This window comes from Mirounga leonina, unplaced genomic scaffold, assembly GCF_011800145.1.
Source record: "Mirounga leonina isolate KUSES-001 unplaced genomic scaffold, KU_Mleo_1.0 Mir_128, whole genome shotgun sequence".
Taxonomy (NCBI): domain Eukaryota; kingdom Metazoa; phylum Chordata; class Mammalia; order Carnivora; family Phocidae; genus Mirounga; species Mirounga leonina.
Genome location: NW_023270320.1, coordinates 18,761,002 through 18,782,973, shown reverse-complemented (window position 1 = coordinate 18,782,973; position 21,972 = coordinate 18,761,002). Strand labels below are relative to the sequence as shown.

The following is a 21,972-nucleotide window of genomic DNA, read 5'->3' as shown; positions in this document are numbered from 1 at the left end:
GTATTTTTCCTATATTTCACCAATAGTTTTGCCGAACTATTGATTTTATCAAACTGATGAGTGACAATCTGTATTAAGATAATGAACTTTGATAAGTTCATTCCTCTTTTTGTTTAACCTTTTGTATATTGCTCTTTTTTTTTGCTCATTTCCCCGTAAGTCTTTTTTGTATTTTTTTAAATATTTTTTTAAATATTTTTTAAAAATATTTGTATTTATTTAATTTGTACGGTGCTTCCTTTTTCTGGATGCAAATTGATTCAAGTGTTGTATTTGGTTCTTCCTTTATGTGTTGTCTTATATATATATGTATGTATGTGTTTAATACTAATAGCCAACATTTATTTACCCCAACTGTGTGCAGGCAGCTGAGCTAAGCTCTGTGCATGGATTTCTCTCAGTAAGCCTTCTAACAGTGCTGTGAGGTGGGTACTGTTTTAGTCTGACTTATAAATTGGGATAATGAAAATTAGAGATCAATAACTGGCACAAGGTGTTCAGTAGTGCTGGAGCCAGAATTCAAACCAGGGCTATCTGAGCCACTGCCCATCTGCTCTTAACTACAACGCAAGAGAAGTCTCCTCTCCTTTTTTCTTTTTATATATTAAAACCTTAGTATGTTTGACATAAGACATTGTATAAATTTAAGGGGTACAACATATTAATTTGATATATATTGTAATTTGATTGCCATTGTAGTGATAATTATCACCTCTATCATTACATAATTATCCTTCTTTAAAAGTTGAAATAATTAAGTTCTAGACTCTTAACAAATTTGATTATAGTACAATATTGTTGTCTATATTCATTTCACTGTGCATTAATTCTCTATGGTTTATTTGCTACCCATTGTTAACTTTATACCCTTAGCTGTCTTATCACCCTTCCTACCATCCTGTGGTAACCACCATTTTACTGTTTTTACAAGTTTGGCTTTTTAAAATTCTGCATATAAGTGATACCATACAGTAGTTGTCTTTCTTTGACTGATCTCACTTAGCATAATGTGCTCAAATTCCATCCATATTGTTGCAAACAGCAAGACATCCTTTTTCATAGCTGAGCAATATTTGTGCATCAGTTTTTTTTTAACCCTTCATTTATCAACAGACACTTAGGTTGTATCCATATCTGGCTATTCTAAATAATGCTGCAGTAAACACAGAGGTGCATGGATGTATCTAAACTAGTGGTTTTGGACACATACCCAGAAGTGCAATTGCTGGATTATATGGTAGTTTTATTTTTAATTTTTGAGGAAACTCCAATCTGTTTTTCCATAGTGGCTGCACCAATTTACATTCCCATCAACAGAGCACAAGGATTCTCTTTTCTCTACAGCCTCACCAACATTTATTTCTTATCTTTTTGATAACAGGCTTAAATTATAACAGAGTGAGGTGATATCTCATGGTGGTGTTGATTTGCATTTCCCTGATGATTAGTGATGTTGAGCATCTTTTAATGTATCTGTTGGCATTTGCATGTCTTCTTTGGAAAAATGGCTATTTAGTTCCTCTGCCCATTTTTAAATCAGGTTGTGTTTTTGTAATTGAGTTGCATGAGTTCTTAATATATTTTGGATATTAACCCCTTATCTGATATATGGGGTTTGCAAAAATTTGCTTGCATTCTGTAGGTTGCTTTTTCATATTGTTGTTTCTTTGGCTTTGCAGAGCCTTTAAATCTGGTGTAGTCCCATTTTTTTCTATTGTTGTCATGTTTTTGGTGACATATCCAAAAAATCATTGCCATCAAGACCAGTGTCAATGAGCTTCTTCCCTATGTTCTCTCCTGAGTTTTATAGTACCAGATCTTATGTTTAAGTCATTTGGGTTCACTTTTCTGAGTAGCACAAGATAGGGGTCCAGTTTCATTCTTCTGCATGTGCTTATCCATTTTCTTAACACTATTTGTTGAAGAGACTGTATTTTCCCCACTGAGTGTTCTTGGATACCTTGTCAAATATTAGATTTTATATGCAGGAGTTTAATTTTGGGCTCTCTGTTCTATTCCCTTGGTCTCTGGGTCTGTTTTTTGTGCCAGTACAATACTGCTTTAATTACTATAGATTTGAAGAATTGTTTGAAATCTAGAAGTGTGATACCTCTGGCTTTGTTCTTTTACCTCAGGATTGTTTCTTCTATTTCTGTAAAGAATACCTTTACATTTTTTTTTTTTTTAAGATTTTACTTATTTATTTGACAGAGAGAGACAGCGAGAGAGGGAACACAAGCAGGGGGAGTGGGAGAGGGAGCAGCAGGCTTCCCGCCGAGCAGGGAGCCCGATGCGGGGCTCGATCCCAGGACCCTGGGATCATGACCTGAGCCGAAGGCAGACGCTTAACGACTGAGCCATCCAGGCGCCCCAGAATGCCTTTACATTTTGATGAGGATTGCATTGAATCTATAGATGGCTCTGGGAAGTACAGACATTTTAACAATATTGTTTGGATCCATGAATGTAGAATGTACTTCCATTTGTTTGTGTTCTGATTTCTTTCAGCAAAGTTTGTGGTTTTGTTGTACAGATTTTTAATTTCCTTGTTTAAATTTATTAAGGTTTTTTTGATTTTGATGTTATTGTAAATGGGATGGTTTTATTTCTTTTCAGATGTTTCATCAGTAGTGTAAAGAAATGCAACTCATTTCTGCAAGTTGATTCTGTATCCTGCAACTTTACTGAAATTGTTGATTAGTTGCAACAGTTTTTTGGTTCAGAGTTTGGGATTCTCTCTATGATACTGATATAGATATATATAAGTTCATATCATCTGCAAGTAGCAACAATATTACTTCATCTTTTCCAATTTAGATGCCTTCTATTTCTTTGTCTTGATTGTTCTAGCTAGGACGTCCAGTATAGTATTGAATGAGAGTGGTGAGAGTGGGCATCCTTGTCTTGTTCCTGATCTTAGAGGAAAAGCTCTCAATATTTTCCATTGAATACAATGTTAGCGGGGTGCCTGGGTGGCTCAATCGGTTAAGTGTCTGCCTTCAGCTCAGGTCATGATTTCAAGGTCCTGAGATCGAGCCCCATATAGGGCTCCCTGCTCAGCAGGAGTCTGCTTCTCCCTCTGCCTCTCCCTCCCCCTACTTTTGCTTCCTCTCTCTCTCGAATAAATAAAATCTTTAAAAAAAATACAATGTTAGCTATGGGTTACTTGTATATGGCTTTCATTATGCTGAGGTAAGTTCTGATGTTCTGACATATCCAATCCATTAAGGATTTTTATCATGAAAGGATGTTGTATTTTGTCAAATCTTTTTCTGCATCTATTGAGATGAACACATGATTTTTATCTTTCATTTTATTGATGTTATGTATTACATTTATTGATTTGCGTGTTGAACCATCCTTGAATTCTAGGGATAAGTCCCACTCGGTTATGGTGTATAATTCTTTTTAAGTGTTCTTGAATCTGGTTTACTGATAGTTTGTTGACAAATTTTTGTATTTGTAGTCATCAGGGATACTAGTCTATAGTTTTCTTTTGTTGTAGTGTCCTTATTTGGTTTTAGGATCAGTGTAATGCTGGCCTCATAGAATGAGTTTGAAAATGTTCCCTATTCCTCAATTTTTTGGCAGAATTGAGAAGGATTGGTATTAATTCTTATTTGTTAGGTACAGTTCTCCAGTGAAGCCACTTGGTTCTGGGTTTTCTGTGTTGGGAGGTTTTTCATTACAGATACAATATTTTTACTCATATTTGATCTGTTTGTATTTTCTATTTCTTCCTGATTCAGTGTTGTCAAATTATGTTTCTAGAAATGTATCCATTTCTTCTACATTATGTAATTTTTTGGCATATATTTATTCATAGAAGTCTGTTATGATCCTACATATTTCTAAAGTATCAGTTCTAATATTTCCACTTTCATTTCTGATTTTGAGTCTTTTTTTCTTGGGTTAGCTAAAGGTTTGTCAATTTTGTATCTTTACGAAGAATCCGCTCTTAGTTTCATTGGTCCATTCTATTGATTTTCTGGTCTTTATTTCATTTATTTCTACTTTGTACTTCCTTTCTTCTGTTACCTTTGGACTTAATTTGTTGTTCTTTAGTTTTTTGAGGTATAAAGTTAGGTTGTTTACTTGAGATTATAATTTCTCAATATATGCATTTGTTGCTATAAACTTACTTCCCAGAACTGTTTTTGCTGTATCCCATTAGTTTGGTATGTTGTATTTCCATTTTCATTTTTTTGAAAATATTTTTAAATTTCCCTTTTGATTTCTTTTTGACCTACTGGTTGTTTAGAGATATGTTGTTTAGTTTCCACATATTTGTAGATTTCCTAGATTTCCTCTTATTGATTTAAAGTTTCATACCATTGTGGTCAGAAAGGATAGTTGGTATAATTACAATCTTCTTAAATTTGCTAATATGTGCTGTGGGTCTTATGAAATCATTTATCCTGGGGAATGTTCCACGTGCACGTGACAAGAGAATGTGTTTTATGCTGTTGGATGGAATGTCCTATGTCCATTTGTTCTAAAGTATGGTCCAATTCTAACATTTTCTTGTTGATGATCTATCTGGATAGGTCTATATATTGCTGACACTGGGTTACTGAAATTCCCTACTCTTACTGCATTGTGTTCTATTTCTCTATTCAGATCTGCTAGTATTTGCTGAATATATTTTGCTGCTCTGATATGTTGGGTGCATATATATTTACATTTGTTATGTCTTCTTGATGTATTGACCACTTTATCATTATATAATGATTTACTTTGTCTCTTGCTAACATTTTTGGCTTGAAGTCCATTTTGCCCAATCTAAGTATGGCTAGTCCCACTTTCTTTTGTGTACACTTGCTTAGAATATCCTCTTCCATTTCTTTATATTGAGCCCACGGGTTAGAGCTGAAATGTCTCCTACAGGCAGCATATATTTGGGTCTTGCTTTTTTAAAAAATCTGTTCAGCTAGTCTGTGCCTTCTGATTGGTGATTTCAATCCACTTACATTTAGCATGATTAGTGATATATAAGGACTTACTACTGCCATCTTATCTTTTGTCTTCTGGATGTTTGTATCTCCAATGTTTCTTTTTCCCCGCTTCTTTGTAAATTTGTGGTTTTCCATAGTAATTTGTTGTCTCCCCCCTAAGTCCTCCTCCATTTTTTTGTTTCCTGTCTGTAGATTTTTAACTTGTGGTTATCATGTGGCTTAGATAAAACATCTCAGATTAGTTGCTATCAGTGGAAAAAAAAAAAAAAAAAAAAAAAAACCTTTTCTTGATTCACCCATAAAAGTTCTACCCCTTAGTCCTCACCTTTTTATTTTTGATGTCACAAAATATCTCTTTTTATGCTGTGAATTCATTAAAAAATTGCAGTAGCTATAATTATTTTTAATATTCTTTCCTTTAATCTTTATATTAAGTGGTTAACATACTATTCTATTATAAAGTTACAGTTTTCTATCACCTTTATCAGAGTTTTGTGGACTTCCATATTTTTCTGTGTCTCTAATTAACATCTTTTTATTTCAACTTGAAAAACTCCTTTCAGCATTATTTATAAGACAGATCTGGTGGTGTTGAGCTTCTTCAGCCTTTATTTCTCATTCATATTTGAAGGACAATTTTATGAGATAAAGTATTCTTGACTGGTAATTTTAATCTTTCAATACTTTGAATAGGTTATTCTACTCTCTCCTGGCCTATAGAGTTTCTGCTGAGAAATCCATTGATAACTTAATGGGGGATAGCTTAATCCTTTCTAGGTTATTTTCCTTTTTCCCTGGCTGCCTTTAAGATGATTTCTTTATAATTGATTTTCAACAGTTTCTTGGAGCTCTTTTTGCATTGAGATAATAAGATGTTCCCTTAACTTAGTAGACTTATATGTCTAGTTTCTTTCCCAGGTTTAGGAAGTTCTCAGCTATTACTACTTTAAATAAACTCTACCTCCTCCTTCTCTTCTCCTTCTGGTATACCAATTATGCTGATATTTGCTTGTCTGATAGAGTAATAACTCTTTAGGATTTCTTAACTTTTTAAAAATGTTAGTTCCCTCTTCTTCCAACTGAGTCATTTCTAAATTCCTATCCCCCAACTTGCTTATTCTTTCTTCCATCTGATGTGCCCTATTTTCTATGCTTTCTAATGTATTCTTTATCTCATTTATTAAGTTTCTCAGCTCCAGAATTTTTCGTTTTGTTTTTTTTTTTAATTTAAATCTCTTTGTAAAGAACTCCTGTTCATTAATTTTATTCCCGAGTTCACTGAATTGCCGGAGTTTTCTTGTAGCTAATTAAATTTCTTCATTCTTATGAAAAAATTTTGAATTATCAGTTAGATTATAATATTCCATGCCTTGAAGTTTGGTTGTTGAATTATCCTTTTTGTGATACCATATTAGTATGATTTTTCACAGTCTCTAATGAAATGTGCCTCTGCTGTTCCATTTGAAGAACCACCCACTTTCTTGTTTACTTTGTTACATGCAGTTCAACAGCCTGGAAATTAGAAAACTTTATCTTGTTTTCCAGAAGGTGGTGCTACAGCACAAGTTTTTGGGCTTTCTTATGAGCGATGGCTTTCACTGCTACCCTCAGGAGCAGGCCTGTAAAAAGAACTGTGTTTAAAAAACAAACAAACAAACAAAAAACTGGTGGCAGAGTCTGAGTAGGTATGGGCTTAGCACCTGGAGCTTTGGGAGTACCCTTGAGCCAGTAAGAGAATCCTCCAGGGGTAAAATCCCAGAGGTCCATGGGCTGACCTTCTGCTGAAATCCTGGAGCCTATTGCAGGAAACACTTTTAAGACCCTTTGATGTTCTTGTCTGCCTTTTTCCCTTCACTCTTCCTCCCCCCAGTCATAAGGTTCCCCCTCAGAGAGCTGGGTGTTGTTGGTCCCTGCAGCCTGCACTGCCAGGCCATCTGTCCCTCACCACTTTGCTTTTCCACCTCTTCTGCCAGAGATGTAGTTGCTATTGCTTGCCACCCTCCAAGCCTAGCAGGTGGCAGTGTTGCCCTGGGGCAGAAGGGCAGCTTGGTATGTTTTCCTCTTTTTTTCTCTGCCCCCAAACTTGTCTCTGTTCTGTTCTGACTCTGCCAGTTTCTTCCATCAGGCCGGTGGGATCCCCAAAATACTCCATCTCCAGTTAGTGTAGCAGTTTTTCACTCTCCACATTACCTTTTCTGATGGCAACAGGTGGGTATGGGGTAAGGCTCACAAACTCCTTTGGATCCAGCCCTCTCTGACATCCTATTCACTGACTATAGGGGATACAGAGGGGTGTCCTGGTGTACTGAGCAGAGGTACTTTTGTTTGGTTACAGATGTCCAATTACTTGTAAATCAAAAAGCAAAAGGAACAACTCATATTGTGATGATGTTGACCTCATTCTTTTTTTAAATTGCTTTGTTATGCAGAGTTATCATTTTAATGTGACAAATTATATATCTTTCCCTTTGAATTTTGTGGTTTCTTGCTTATGAAATTCCTACCCCTAAATCTTAAAAACATTCTCTTTCTTAGTATCTTTAAGTCAGGTAATGTCATTCTTCTGTTCAGAACAATTTAAAAGCTTTCCATGTCACTCTGAATAAACAAGACTTCAAAATGGCCTCTAGACCATACATGATTTGCACCCTGATCCACAGCCTATACTTGTCTGCTCTTGTTTGCTCGTATCTTGTCCTACTATTTTTCCAACAAAACTGGACTCTCTACCTTGGCATCTTTGTACTTGGTATTCCCCTGCTTAACGCTCTTCTCCCAAATATCCACATAACTCACTTCCCTTTTAGTTTCTGCTCAAATGACATCTTATCAGAAAAGCCTCCTCCAACCTCTCTACTTTTTCCTGTTTTTTCTCTGCAACATTGTTTTTGAAAGAAATTTCACATTCAATTTTTTTTTAAGTTACTGTCTTTCTCCTGCCACTAGAATGTTAGCCCCCAAAAAGGAAACTTTTGTTCATCATCTCATTCATTGCCATACAACTCTTTGACACAGATTTCCTCTTCTTCAGTTTCCAAATAAGGAAAATGAAGCAGAGAGGTCTGAATAATTTATGAAAAGCCACAAAACTAGTAAGTGACAGTTGCCAATCAAAAAAAAAAAACATAAAAGAAATGAGGTAGGATGATATTGTAAGGTTAGATGAAAATGACAGAGAGAGGCAAAGGAACAAATTAGCTGAAAATGCAAGGATAGATAATAAAGTTAACAGCAAGTATCTTGAGGTAGTTAGGTTGTGGATTTTTGCTTTACTTACCACACCCTACAGAGCAGTAATTTGCTAAGTTTTTCTTTAAAGGCCTAGAAAGTACAGCTGACCTTGAAAATCACAGGTTTGAACTGTTGGGATCCACCTGTATGCAAATGTTTTTGTTACTGTAGTACAGTATTATAAATGTAGTTTCTCTATGATTTTAATATTTTCTTTAGCATTATTTGTAAGCATACAGTATATAATACATATATTACAAAATATGTATTGATTGTTATCAGTAAGACTTCCAGTTAACAGTAGGCTATTAATAAATTTTTGAGGAGTAAAAAGTATTATGTGGATTTCTAAATGTGTGTGGGGGAGGGGTCGGCACCCCTAACACTCACACTGTTCAAGGTTCAACTATAAATACTTACGTCTGTGCAAGCTGTATGATGTATGGCTACTACTCAACTCTGCTGTTGTAGTGCAAAGTAATCATAGCCAATTCAGAAATGAATAGGTGTGTCTATGTTCCAACAGAACTTTATTTACCAAAAGAGTAGACAGACTGGATTTGGCACTTATTGGTCCTAGTTTGTCAACTGTTGTTACAGAGGATCCAAGGCAGTGCCAAAGGCATATAAACTGTTATATCTGAGAGGAAGTTAGTTTTATTTACTTGAAAATAAATGCAAGAACTTAGTAAATACAGTGCATACAATCCCAAAGTAGGATTTAAAAACAAAGGAATGACTAGTTATATGGTTGTGTATAACTCCAAGGTAAAATACTCTATTCTAAAGCAGTAGGGTCAAGAAACAAGTGTGATCTTGTCTTCAGAATATTTCCTGCAAACTTGAGTTTTCTAGGCTTTACCAAAAAATAAGTGTGAACCTACTTGAAACTTGATAGTTGTAATTAAGATGTATGAATTACAGTAAAATGGCTTTAAACTAGCCAATTTTCCCTCTCTTTTATTTAAAGATAACTTTTTAAATTAAGGCCTTTGAGTATTGAGAATTATTATTTAACTTATTTAACTTAAGTTCCAACATATCAATGAAAAAAAGTTTTGGTTAAAAAAGGGCCTACATAAGACTTATCATTTGGAAAAAAACCCCACATCTGTAATATAATTTTTAGGTAAAGTATTAATTTTTAGAAAGAGGTAAAAGCTAGATGATGATCTCTCAGACTTGATGTGTAGGGCTTCCTTCACTGAGTAGAGGGTTGAATGACTCAGCACAAATCTGAGAGTTTCGAGTTTCCATGTTTAACTCTGGAGTAACTGCTAATTTTCTGCCATTAAACTGTGAGTGTGGCCATTTTGGCTGTGTCTTATTGAAGAGTCCCAACATTAGGATAAGAGATGGAACTATATAGTGGATGAACTATGTTTCTGAGACTTTTTCTATTGTTCTGAGTTTGCTAATTCCTATGTATACACACACACACACACACACACACACACTCCAGTCTACTTCATGTATTACTTTCACATTTGTATTGAATAATGTCACAGCAATATACACTTAGTACTGTGCACACCTGAGTTTCTCTGCTGAATCTGTCAATCACCTTTTACCAATTAAAAAGCCAAAATATTGACATAATCCCACATAAAACAGAAGCTGCTATTTGTATAAATTATATATAGCACCCAGAGGCACTGAGCATCCTACTGAACGAGTAACAAATACATTTGCACTATATTATGATCTATTCTCAGTTGTACATGATGTTTACTGTTACTTCTAGGAAGAGAATGAGGAATGTCAATTTAAAGATAAATGAGAACAGATGTCAAAAAAATGTTGACATATTATAGAAGACTTAGAGATCTAAATTTAAAATTATCTTCAGTTTGCATCCATCATTAATTTATATGTAGTATGTTTTTCCTTGGATATAACATACTAAAACATTTGCTCTCTATCACAGATTGAAAACAAATGCAAAGTAAAATAATATTCATTTATAATAAATGGAAAACAAATGTATTTCTCAGAGAAAAAGCAAATGTGGTTTTTATAAGTGTATATATATAAGTATATATATATATAAAAATATTTTAAAATTATTGCTAGTGTACCCTTTGTCTTTTATATTAGCACTTCTACTTCCAAAAGATGTTTATCTCATGTCATCATCTTGAGACCCTAGAACTTGAAGGATGTGGAGATCTAAGGGACAGATCAGAGTTTTAAAAAAGTAAAAGCCAGTCCTAGAACTCATGTATCCTGTATCAACTAGCACATACAGACCACATCTTGGTGAATTCAGATAAGGTTCAAATTTCTTAGCAAGGTATGGGAAGATTTTCATTATCCATCCAAAGTAACCTTTCATCAATTTTCTCTTAAGCATTTGTGAATATTCTCTCTCATTTTATGTTTTTGTATCTGCCGGACTTTCTACTAGAATATTACCATTCATTCTCTGTCTGGGAAACTCCTTTTTCCACTGTATCAAAACCAGCTGAAAAGTCAGTGCAAGTTCTCTAGGCAGTGAGTTGCTCCTTCTTTTGTGCTTCCAAGCACTCATTATAACATTTGTCACACTAAATTATAATTATTTTTCTATCAGTCCACCTTCTTGTAAACAGCAAATATCTTACATTTGCATCAGGTATTGAAACATAACTGAATGAAAAATAAGTAACAACAAATTTTTACTGGGAAAAATAAAAGGACTATATAAGTTATTCTTAGTTCACATATTCCATATTAAAATGTTGTGATATTTCTTACTCCTTTTTTATACAGTTTTCTCTAGTGAACTAATTAGGACTGTTTTTCCTCCCCCCCCCGCCCCCAAACAAGGTACTGAGAAAATAAAACACTACTAACAGGGAGAAAAATCTTATTTTTAGTAAATACGAATCTATAACCTATGACATCAAATGACTCCATCTGTTCTTAGGTTTTTTTCAACAAAATTTTGCATACAGCAATTGCACCTAATGATTTGGCTTACTAAATCAGAAGGAGAAAAGCAAAAAGCAGGCATATTCTCTCTAGATAAACAAAAAGTGACCATCTGGAATTTACTTTTTTTTTTTTTTTTGTATAAAGGAAAAAATACACATGCAAATTACAAAAAAAAAATACATGGTAAGTTTAAAAAGTATCAGTAGAGTCTGCCAAGTGAAAGTAAAATCAGAAATTATTACTTTGGCTACTTTTTAACTTTCACCAATTTTAAAGAGTCCACCATTTTAAAAGACATTTTCTCTTTTTCAGTTATCTGTACAACAAACAAACCAGGAGAATAAAGCAACAAGTAACTATTGGTAGTATAAAGAGAATTTTTAAATTTTTAAATCTGTTATTTATTACTGTTAAAAATCTACATGGAAGACTTCATATTGCCTGTGAAATTTCTTTGCATCCTAAATCTCAGCCTGATGTCAATGAGCCATGAAATGAAACCCTGGAGAATTCCTGCCATACAATGATGGTCTCAACATAGCTTTTTGCTAGGTACTCCTGATGTGTTTCACAGACTAGCTGCTTTGAATAAAGTATACTGCTAAAATGCCATATCATAGATTGAAATAGGATAGAAAAGAAAACAAAAGCCTACAATATATAAATAAGAGCTAAAATGTTACCTGTAATAAATAGTTTGTTTTCTAACAATATGCTTCAACACAAATGTATTTTGCCTCATAAGTACATTTATATAATAGAGAGATAAGTAAAGAGTAGAGATGGTCTTCCTTTATTTTCCAATGAGGAGGAGATGATCCAATACACAGATTTGGAAATATTTCATTTTCTCACCCAAGGCACCTCTGATGTGCATAAAGTATGAATCTCTTACCGTATTAAAGTTAGAAAAGAGAAAGCTGGCACATACTGATCAAGATCACAAAACTTGAGATTGTTAATTCAAATACTGATATTTCCAATTTTAATCTATGAGACACACTACAGCAAAAACATACTCATACTAGTAGCTTCTTAATAAAGCACACAGGTAACTGCAAGCCAGAAATGGGCTGAAGATATGCACAATTCCACATATGCACACAAGTATGTGTAAAGGGTAGAAGAAATACAAATGTAGAACTGATGAGAAAATAAAAGGGGAAAAAAAAAAAAAAACAGCCTGTAGTGAGTACTCGATGCTTTTTGTGTGCTATCTCATTTACTTCACACGGAAATGCCATGTGGTTACTTGGCTAATCCTGATTTTATAAATGAGGAAGTCTGTGAGCTTCTTGAGAATTCAAAGTGCTTTAAGCACTCCTACCCCTTTCGTCCACTACAATTAATAGAAGATTCAGTATATACCAACACCTGACACACTGTCCAGAACATATTATGCAAATAAAATGGATTACTTAAAAAGCTGAAGGTAGAAAATACATACTTGGTAGTGAATTAAAAAATGCACTGTTATAAGGTAGAGAAATACAAAAACCTTAATGATATTAAAGAGGGGCGCCTGGGTTGCTCAGTTGGTTAAGCGACTGCCTTCAGCTCAGGTCATGATCCTGGAGTCCCGGGATCAAGTCCCGCATCAGGCTCCCTCCTCGGCAGGGACTCTGCTTCTTCCTCTGACCCTCCTCCCTCTCATGCTCTCTGTCTCTCATTCTCTCTCTCTCAAATAAATTAAAAAAAAAAAAATGATATTAAAGAGAGTTGTTTCCTTCCAGATTAAAAGTAAAAACTTCAAGATGGCATGACTGACATTTATTCATGAAATCCTGTACCACAGACCATAATAACATATATAAAACTTAACCAATAGACCATGAAAAAAAAAAGTGAATTCTAATCCTAGTTCTTCCTTCAACTTAAAGCAAGTCAATTAAATTTTGTGGGTTTTAGTTTTCCCACCTATAAAATGAGTTTTGGACCTAGATGAGTTCTAAGATTCCTTAAAGATTTAAATAGCTCTGATTATATAAAATACTGAAAATTTGGGCTAGATTACTTCAGTTGAATATGAATCTTAGTAACCAGGAAAGTAATCAAATTTTCTAAACAATTCTATAGGCACACTTTAAATTCTGATCATGACTCAATATGTTCAACATTATAAATTTAACCTTCAAATATTTCTCAAGACACACAAACCTTAGTGCCCCCCCAAGATACAGTTGTTTACCCAAAGACTAAATTTATTTCATTCTAAGAGTATTCAGAGATTGGTTTTAATTAGGCACTTTAACCTTACCTCTCTCCTATTTTATCCTGTCTTCTTTGCCCTTCTACCACCAAACATAAATTGTACTCAATTATCTGATTCATAACATTTAGTCTGGTATGTTCCAAAAAGACATGTCTAACCATCTTAAATCTCCCTCTTCTGACTTATAGTACTGTTTAAGGGAACTAGTAGTAAGCTAGTATTTTAAAATTCTGCTTTTTATATTTTAGGACACTTTTTTCTCCCTGTTAGGATCCAATAGGGTAAAACCACACAAAACTCCACGAAAAGACGTTAGCCAAAGATAACCCAATGCAGAGCAAAAGCTATACTTCGCAATTCAACAGTCAGTAAAAAAAGAGAAAATTATAGGCTGTTAATGACTCAGAATAAAAACAAAATTAAATACGAAATAATTAGCAAAGGAACTAGAAAGTAACATAGTAAAGTTTAAAATTTAATATCTTTTTAAAATCTTGATAATTATTGTCATGAAAAAAAGTCAATTTGATAGCATGCAACTTCTGTCATTTTCAATCCATCAGTATTTTTAAGGATACTTAGTACCAGAATAATGTGTGACTCTGCCACGAACTGAGCTTGGCTGCTTCCGTGAATGTAGCTCTATAAAACAAGACAAAGAAGCAAAAATCACAATCTAGAGAAAAACAGATCAAAAAGTAAGTTGGGTTTTTTTTTTTTTTTTGGTATTTTTAATTTTATACCATGAAGGGAAATAATAGAAAAAATCTGAACTATTTATAATTCTTTTGAATAATTAACTAGAAATAACAAATGAATATGTTGGTTGGTATTACTGTAATTTGTAGAAAGCAACTTAATATCAAAAGAAAATTTAATATAACTTGTTAAAAGGTTTACCACAAACACAAGCATACAATGTAATGATTATTTCACAGTTACTATAAGATGTAAGATACAAATTAGAGCAACTAAGTTTATCTTTAAGGAAAAAATTGACCTATCAAATATTAAATTGCTCTTTTCCACATTATCAGAGTTTTAAAATAAGATACCTTTATAAATTTATTCATTCCATTAGAGCATTTAAATTGGCCTTTTTTTTAAAAAAAATTGTTTTACCACATAAGAAATGTACAGTTTTCCATACCTAGTAAGATCTATTAATAGCCGATGCCAATCAATTACAGAAAATATGACACAAATCTCAATCTAGGATATTTTACTGCTTAAAAAACTGACTTCCATTATTTCTGCTGTTAACTTCTTACAAAAATTAACTGCTATGCAGGTGCTTTAAATACAAATCCTTTTCTAGGTTATCTGATTATCAAAAAAAAAAGTTTGGAGAAAAAAATAACATCTATGATATAAATCAATGTCCTCAAACTTTTTACCACATTTGAAGCATAGTTATCATTTGAGAGGTTGTTTTTATTTTTGACAATAAATACAGATGAAAGCATACCTGAAGTATGCTCTTACAAAGGGTAACTAGGAATCAGAAAATTATTCCTTCTTGGCCTTAATACTGGACATGTCACCAAATTTCTCAGAAACTCAATATCTGTTCATCTATAAAATCGGGAACTGAATTAGATGATTTCTGTATCTTTTTGAAGTATATAAAGTCTTCTATGTTTTTTCATAAATTGTGTCTTGGTATTTTCATTTAAAGGCTGTTTTTTCTACTCTGACCTAAACGGTCTTTGTTTCTATCTCTAATATCAGTAATTCATAGGGCTGCTGCCTTATCCAAAGATATGTTTAGGTATGTTCTTTAAGCCCAGCTTCAAGCAAACTGACTAAAAGAGACTTGGTAGTCTAATAGTTTTCACTAACATACTCCACTTGAAAGTCTAAAACTTAAAGTGGTCCAAACCAAAGTTTTGATTCTATCCCAGAATTGGCAACATAATTTTTCCAGGTGTTTAAACCAAAACCTTGGAATCATCTTAGTCTATTCTTCTCTCCTCCCTCCTCTCTTCTTCTATCTCTAATCATTCAGAAAATACCACTGACTCTACTTTAAAAATCCATTCCAAATTCAACCAGTTGTAACTATTTCCAGGAAGCACTGGCAAAAGTGCCCACGGGGGGTGCCTGGGTGACTCAGTTAAGTGTCCAACTCTTGATTTCAGCTCAGGTCATGATCTCAGGGTTGTGTGATTGAGCCCCAGGCTCAATGCTCAGCGGGGAGTCTGTTTCTTTCTCTCTCTCTCCCTCTGCCCTTCCCCTGGCTCACACTCTAAAATAAATCTTAAAAAAAAAAACAAAAAAAACCAAAAACCCAAGTGCTCAAGGATCAAGGTCAGACTTACTGTCTGGTCTAAGCAGTCACCATCTCTTGCCTAGATTATTGCAATATCCTCCTTTCTTCTCCCTGCCTCTGCCCTAAAGTCTATTTGCCAGCCAAATTAATCCTGCTAAAACTAATGAGAAACTATCATTAGCCTAACTCAGAATCCTTCAATTCTTGAATGTGTGAGAAAAATATTATATGATATAATCTGTTATCTGCTTCTAATCACAATTCCAAAGAATCTACATATCTCCAATTAAAAATAGTTAAGACTAAAAAAAAATCTAAAGTTGGTTCTTAGAGACTTACTTCACTATACCCGATCTAGAATACTTGTGGGCTGGGGCACCTGGGTGGCTCAGTTGGTTAAACAACTGCCTTCGGCTCAGGTCATGATCCAGGAGTCCCAGGATCGAGTCCCGCATCGGGCTCCCTGCTCGGCGGGGAGTCTGCTTCTCTCTCTGACCCTCCTCCCTCTCATGCTCTCTGTCTCTCATTGTCTCTCTTGCAAATAAATAAATAAAATCTTAAAAAAGATTTTTATCTTTTTAAGAGTAAAGGCTTGGAGAAAGTCCTGAATCTGCTACTTGCTGTGTTTCCCTGAACAAATTACTTAACCTCATATCTTTCAATGGACTAGGAAGATATTCCTCAAAATACTGCCCTGAAAATTAAGTAAGATAATGTCATGGTAAGTAATTAGCACAGCATCTGGCTTTCTTTGTAGTACATAGTCAAAAATAATCAAGGACAAATCATCTTAGTCTCTATTCTAAACTATTTGTATCTTTCAAACATTAGACACACATGCTTAAATACCATTCAGAAATTATTTTATTTACACAGGTGAATTTAGTTTGTTGAACTGATATTTTAAAAAGATGATAGGAACTTATCAAAAAAAAATTTGACTTTTATCCATCTCTTTAGTCATTGAAATCACTTTAAGACCACATACCCTGAAAGATTTCAGGATTTAATAAAGTAGAATTCATCTGATAAATTTTTACTGAGCAATTTTTATTACCAGGTATTAATTTAGGCAATGGGGAGCCAGCATAACGAAACAGAAAACAACCAAGCCCCCCCGCAAAACTATGTTTTCATGACTCACACATTCAAACTGTGAGAACACTATTTGTCTACCAAAGTAAACAGAAAGATTATTGGCACACAATAAAAGCCGTAAGAGCAAACACAAGAATACAAACACAAATAATAAAGAAATATATAAGCACAAACATGCCAAAGGCTTGGGCGTTGACCTTAGAAATAGTTATCTTTAATTTATGGGGCCACCCAAAGCAATGACTTAATCCAATTAAAATGAACTAATGCTTGATTTTTAAGTTGGTCTTAAAATATTGTATTTAATGCACAACTTTCAAAATCCTTTGAAAGAAATAACAACTAATAAATTCCTTTGTAGCTTTAGCATGATTAACATCTTTTCCCTTTCTTATTTTTACCAATTCTGATAAGTATTAGTAACTAATGGTAATTTCATCCTAAGTATATACACACAACACATTTACAGAATGATGAATGGGCAAGAAGGAAATCTGCATGGTCTCACATACTTGATACATATCTATTTTTTTTCCATGGAGATAAAATGTTTTAACAAACCATAAAAATATTCTTCTCTTGACCAGTCCATTGAACACTTATTTATAGAGCATATAAATCAAAATCAAATGAAAGACTGGCTCATAAAAATTTTTTATCAGAAACTTCCTTATCATGATACCACCTAAAGGCCAATTTTATTAAGAAGAAAAATTAGAGGATTTGAATTTTGCATAGCATAATATAAATAATATATATGAATAACACTTTTAATTTCAAGTAACATCCTTGAAAATAAAAAATAGTTATGTTTTGTTTAATATAATGGTTCTAATACCTCTTTTAGAAGAGTATCAGAAAAGGAAATAGAAATTAAGCTAAATATAGTATAGGTCAGTAGAAAAAAGGAACCTCATTCCATTTAACTTAATCCTAAATTCTTGGGAAAATGGTATCTGTCATTCTGCTCTGCTTTTTCAATATTGTTTTAAAATTGTGTTGGTACTGAGTAATCAGTAAGGGGTCCTTTTATACACTTAAATATTCTGAAAATAACTGGCTCGTGTGGACCAACAGTTTGTTGTCTGAGAAGGAAGTTATTGTAATGAAAAGTACACTGAACTTAGAGTCAGGAGTCGTGGTTTCTAGTGCTGATAAACTCCATTCAATTTAAGAAACTAGTTGTTAAGCTCAGTCAATTCCATCATTTGGGTCTCAGTTTCCTAATCTGAAAAAGAAAGAAACTGAAATTGATTATATCAAGAAAACAGGATAGTATGGTAGTTTATAAAATACATTTCAATCCAAATGCCTGAGTTGGAATTCCTATCCTGGACCTGCCACAAGTGTGACCTTGAGCAAAATTATTCTAAGCCTCAAATTGTTCAAAACAAAATGTGTTTCCAGTTGAAAAAAACAAAATGTGAGAAGTGAATTAGCTAATACATGTGAAATACTTAGTATCAGGCCTAAAACCCAGTATGCCGTTGATAAGTTATCATTATTATTACCATTAGTTGCCTAAAATTCAAGTGAATTTCAACATTTTACTTAGGCATGTGACTCACAGATGAACATAATGGCTATTGATTTTATGTCTATTGGTAGTCAATTAACAGTAGAATATGTCTGGGTTAAATTCTCCCTGTCAGTGAATAATTATTTTTTAAACTTCCAAGCTGATATTAAAATTACCTGTCTTGGAGCAAAAGCAAGATCTAAACAACCAACTTCTTTGATGAACCTGAACACAGAGTGTTGTAGTTAAATGCGCTTTGGAGCAAAACGAAATATTAACATAAGCAGAATATAAAAAGTTGTTCACTCACCTATATAAGGCAAGAAATAACTTTTTTGAAGACACTAATGCATAGGATTCAAATTAGTTGTTTCTCCCTTATTCATTGATAAGATATATATTCGTATCTGTCTGTTTTGGCATAAGTGTCTTGTTGGGGAAAAAAACAAAAGTGTACTTAAACCAATCCCAGAGAGATAGAAGTGGTTTTGAATTTTGATCATTTTAAAAAATGTAATTTATTTTAAAAGAACGTTAATAACACCAAGAAAATGGCAAATGCATGAAGTGAAGATTGGATATTGTTGGGTGTTAACCCAAATGGCAATCTGTCTCAGTTCAAGGTCAAATCCACAAAAGTGCTTTTGGTCCCATCTTTCATTTTAAAATACATGATTGCATAATGAACTGAGAACTTGTCAACTGCTAGAAGAAACACTGCTGGGATTATCTTTTAGCAACTACGTGAATTTTTTCTAATTTTTGCATGTATTTTGACTCAAATGACATGTAAATTTCCTTTCTGTCCACTTCCTTTCCCCCCTTTTGTACATATTGCAAAAAATTACTTATGTGAATCCTTTTAGACTTTTTCAGTCCCTTACTCCTAGTACAAGGACAACAGACACATAAAATTTAAGATAATCTTTTAAGTGATAGACTCTCAATTGTCTAGTGTATGATTCTTACTCTTTGCAAAAGAAATACTGCATTAGTAAGAAAAGGAAACAGTTTATTATCAACATAAAATAAGTAGAATGAAAATACTGTATTTTCTTTGACAGCACTTCCAAGAAGTCAAAAGAATTGCCTCACTACTTTAAAATTTTTGTCTTTGAAATTAATCTTGGCTATTTAAGAGTTGCCACTAGAAGAACCGCTGCTTTCCTGATCGAAGCCTATGTAGAATGAGGGATCCATTTTTTGTATATGACAGAATCGATCATTTTTTACTTTATTTTTATTTTTTTAAAGGTTTTATTTATTTATTTGACAGACACAGCGAGAGAGGGAACACAAGCAGGGGGAGTGGGAGAGGGAGAAGCAGGCTTCCTGCTGAGCAGGGAGCCCAATGCAGGGCTCGATCCCAGGACCCTGGGACCATGACCTGAGCTGAAGGCAGATACTTAACGACTGAGCCACCCAGGTGCCCCTCGATCATTGTTTTAGTATGTAATTCTAAGGGAATAAGATGGTATTTCAAAATACATATGGTAGTAGGACTGCAGTAATGACATCCTCGTCCTGAGTCTCCTTTGTGTGCTAAAGTACACAGGATACTAAAATGGAATAATCTTTAGTATTTCCTTTTCAGTTTCTTCCTCGGAATTCTAATGTCCAGGAAAGGAGTCTTTTAAAATGTTAAAATACACTATCTTATTTAGTGTTAAAATTAATAGAAATACTTAAAGGCATCCTATGGTCTTCCCCTGCATGATGCCTGCTTAACATGGAACCAATTAATTGGGTCTCTAGTAAAAACAAAGTGTGAGAGAAAGAAGAGGGTAGGAAGGCAGACAAGCTTCTGTTTAGCTAATGGCAAAAGGAAGTATGCTGGGTCACCACTGTTACTGCACAAAACAAGTTGAAATCCCAAGGTACTTATCACTCTGACATTCTTATAAAAGATTTCTCTATTTTTTGATAGTTACACATTTCTAGCCTCTTCCTCAGGGGCTGTCTTTTTATTCATCATCCTACATCAATTTTCCTAAGGTAGCACCAGTTTTTGCTAGGCTGCTACACTAAATGGCAGATGTGATATCGATCATAAAAAGCTAGGCTGGGTCCTCCTGGATTTGACTGAAAGAAGAGCTATAAATAGGTATTATCTTACATCTAGGTGCAAAGAATGCCACTGTGTTTGATTTCTCCAGAGGGTGCACGTAACTCAGGCTTGAGATTCCTAAGTACTTCATTAAATATTTGGCTTACTAAATAATTACAATAGACCTAAAACAGTTCTTCATGAAGACTAATAAATCTGTCTGCCTCTCCAAGTATTTCACTGGTCAGCTGTTAGCAATAAGCTACCACTCTCCCTTTAACTGAAATTTTAGGGCGTCTTTAAGCCCTATTCCAGTTGAACTTAATGCATGACCAGTTGTGGAGTATGAAACCCTTACCTGCCCCAGCCATATTCCAAAAAGGATTTCTTCAGTTTTTCTTATTATAGTTGAAGATCAAAAAGGTTGACCAGTTAACCTAGGTCAGTGATTCTCAAAATGTGCATGCATGACATTCACCTGGGATATTTGTTTAATAAAATAGATTCTCAGACATCATATGTGGAGATTATAATGCAATAGGTCTGTGGTTGTACCAGAAATTTGCACCGTTCATGAGTTGAAAGCCATTTCTACACATCTATATTTTGTAAGAGGCTGTATAGGAAGAAGGGAATGTGTAATCCTTTGAAAGTTGTCAGAAAGGCTACTTGCTGAGAAAAAAAGTCTTACTAGTAAGTTTGGTTTTCTTTAAGTAATAAAAGAATTGCTACATATTGAGAGAAAACATCTTATTGTAAGAAGTTGGGTTTTTTGGTTGTCTTTTTTTTTTTATAATAAAAGAACTGCTACATATCTAGAGAAAACACCTTATTAGTAGGAGGAGTTTTTGTTTTTATAAATAATAAATAATTGTTATTTCAAATGTAGGCATTTAGCTCTATGGATGCAAGCCTATAAAAAGAGTGCTGGCTGCAAATCAGCCCCAAGCAACAGAAAAACTACATGATGTTTGTCAAACAGTGAGTGACAGATATTATCACAAGTCTGAAAATTCAAATTTCAGTCATCCTGTCCAGTATTATGAGATATTTTCTAGAACACTACAAAACACAGGGTAAGTTACCAAGAAGCGGAAACTGAGCATATTGGAAATGGCAGAACCAAATGGTGGGCTAGCAGCTCCTAACTGGGGACCTAAGAGGAACTAACAGTTTTAGAATAACTGTGACCCCAGGCTAGAAAGGGTGTGGTTGGTCCAATTCAAACCCTTCTCCACAAAAAGTTATGAGCCCTGATAGTAAAGTGGAGAAATCTCTCTCATGAGCTAAATTTACCTGAATTTACCAGTCTTATTGACTGGTAATTCCTGTATTGCAAGGGGGCAGGGCTGGTAACAACAAAACAGAACAAAAAATTTTTTTCAATCAATCCATTACTAAGGAAATCCTAAACAGAATATTCTGTGAAACAGTTCATTATAATTGCCCCTTCCCAGAAGGTCAACCAATGAGAACATAGAGTGCAGGGCTGGAAAACTTAGGGTTAGAAGTACAACCCTAAGCCTCAGACACTAGTGAGAGAAACGGGATAAACTATGTTTGGAGAGGTGTCTTTAACTTTCTGAACAGAACTGGTAATATGACCAATGAGATAAAGATCTCATTTGTACTTTCAAAATGTTGAGAGAATAAAACTGTAACATAATGAGACTGTTTTTTCCAAGTGTACGGCAAAAATTTAAAAGGCCCTATGACTCACCT

At 34.1% G+C, this 21,972-nt stretch overlaps 1 protein-coding gene across 5 annotated transcripts in view; it reads right to left on the bottom strand.

Moving 5' to 3' along the window:
* TUSC3 (tumor suppressor candidate 3) overlaps positions 1–21,972 on the bottom strand; it is a 246,841-nt gene that overhangs the window by 17,167 nt on the left and 207,702 nt on the right. For all 5 annotated transcript variants that reach the window (XR_004679087.1, XM_035004135.1, XM_035004136.1 and 2 more), the window contains exon 7: positions 13,893–13,956. Coding sequence is in view for 4 of the 5 variants with exons in the window: in XM_035004135.1 (XP_034860026.1) it covers positions 13,893–13,956 (64 nt within the window). In the remaining variant the exon portion in view is untranslated. The remainder of the gene's footprint in view (positions 1–13,892; positions 13,957–21,972) is intronic.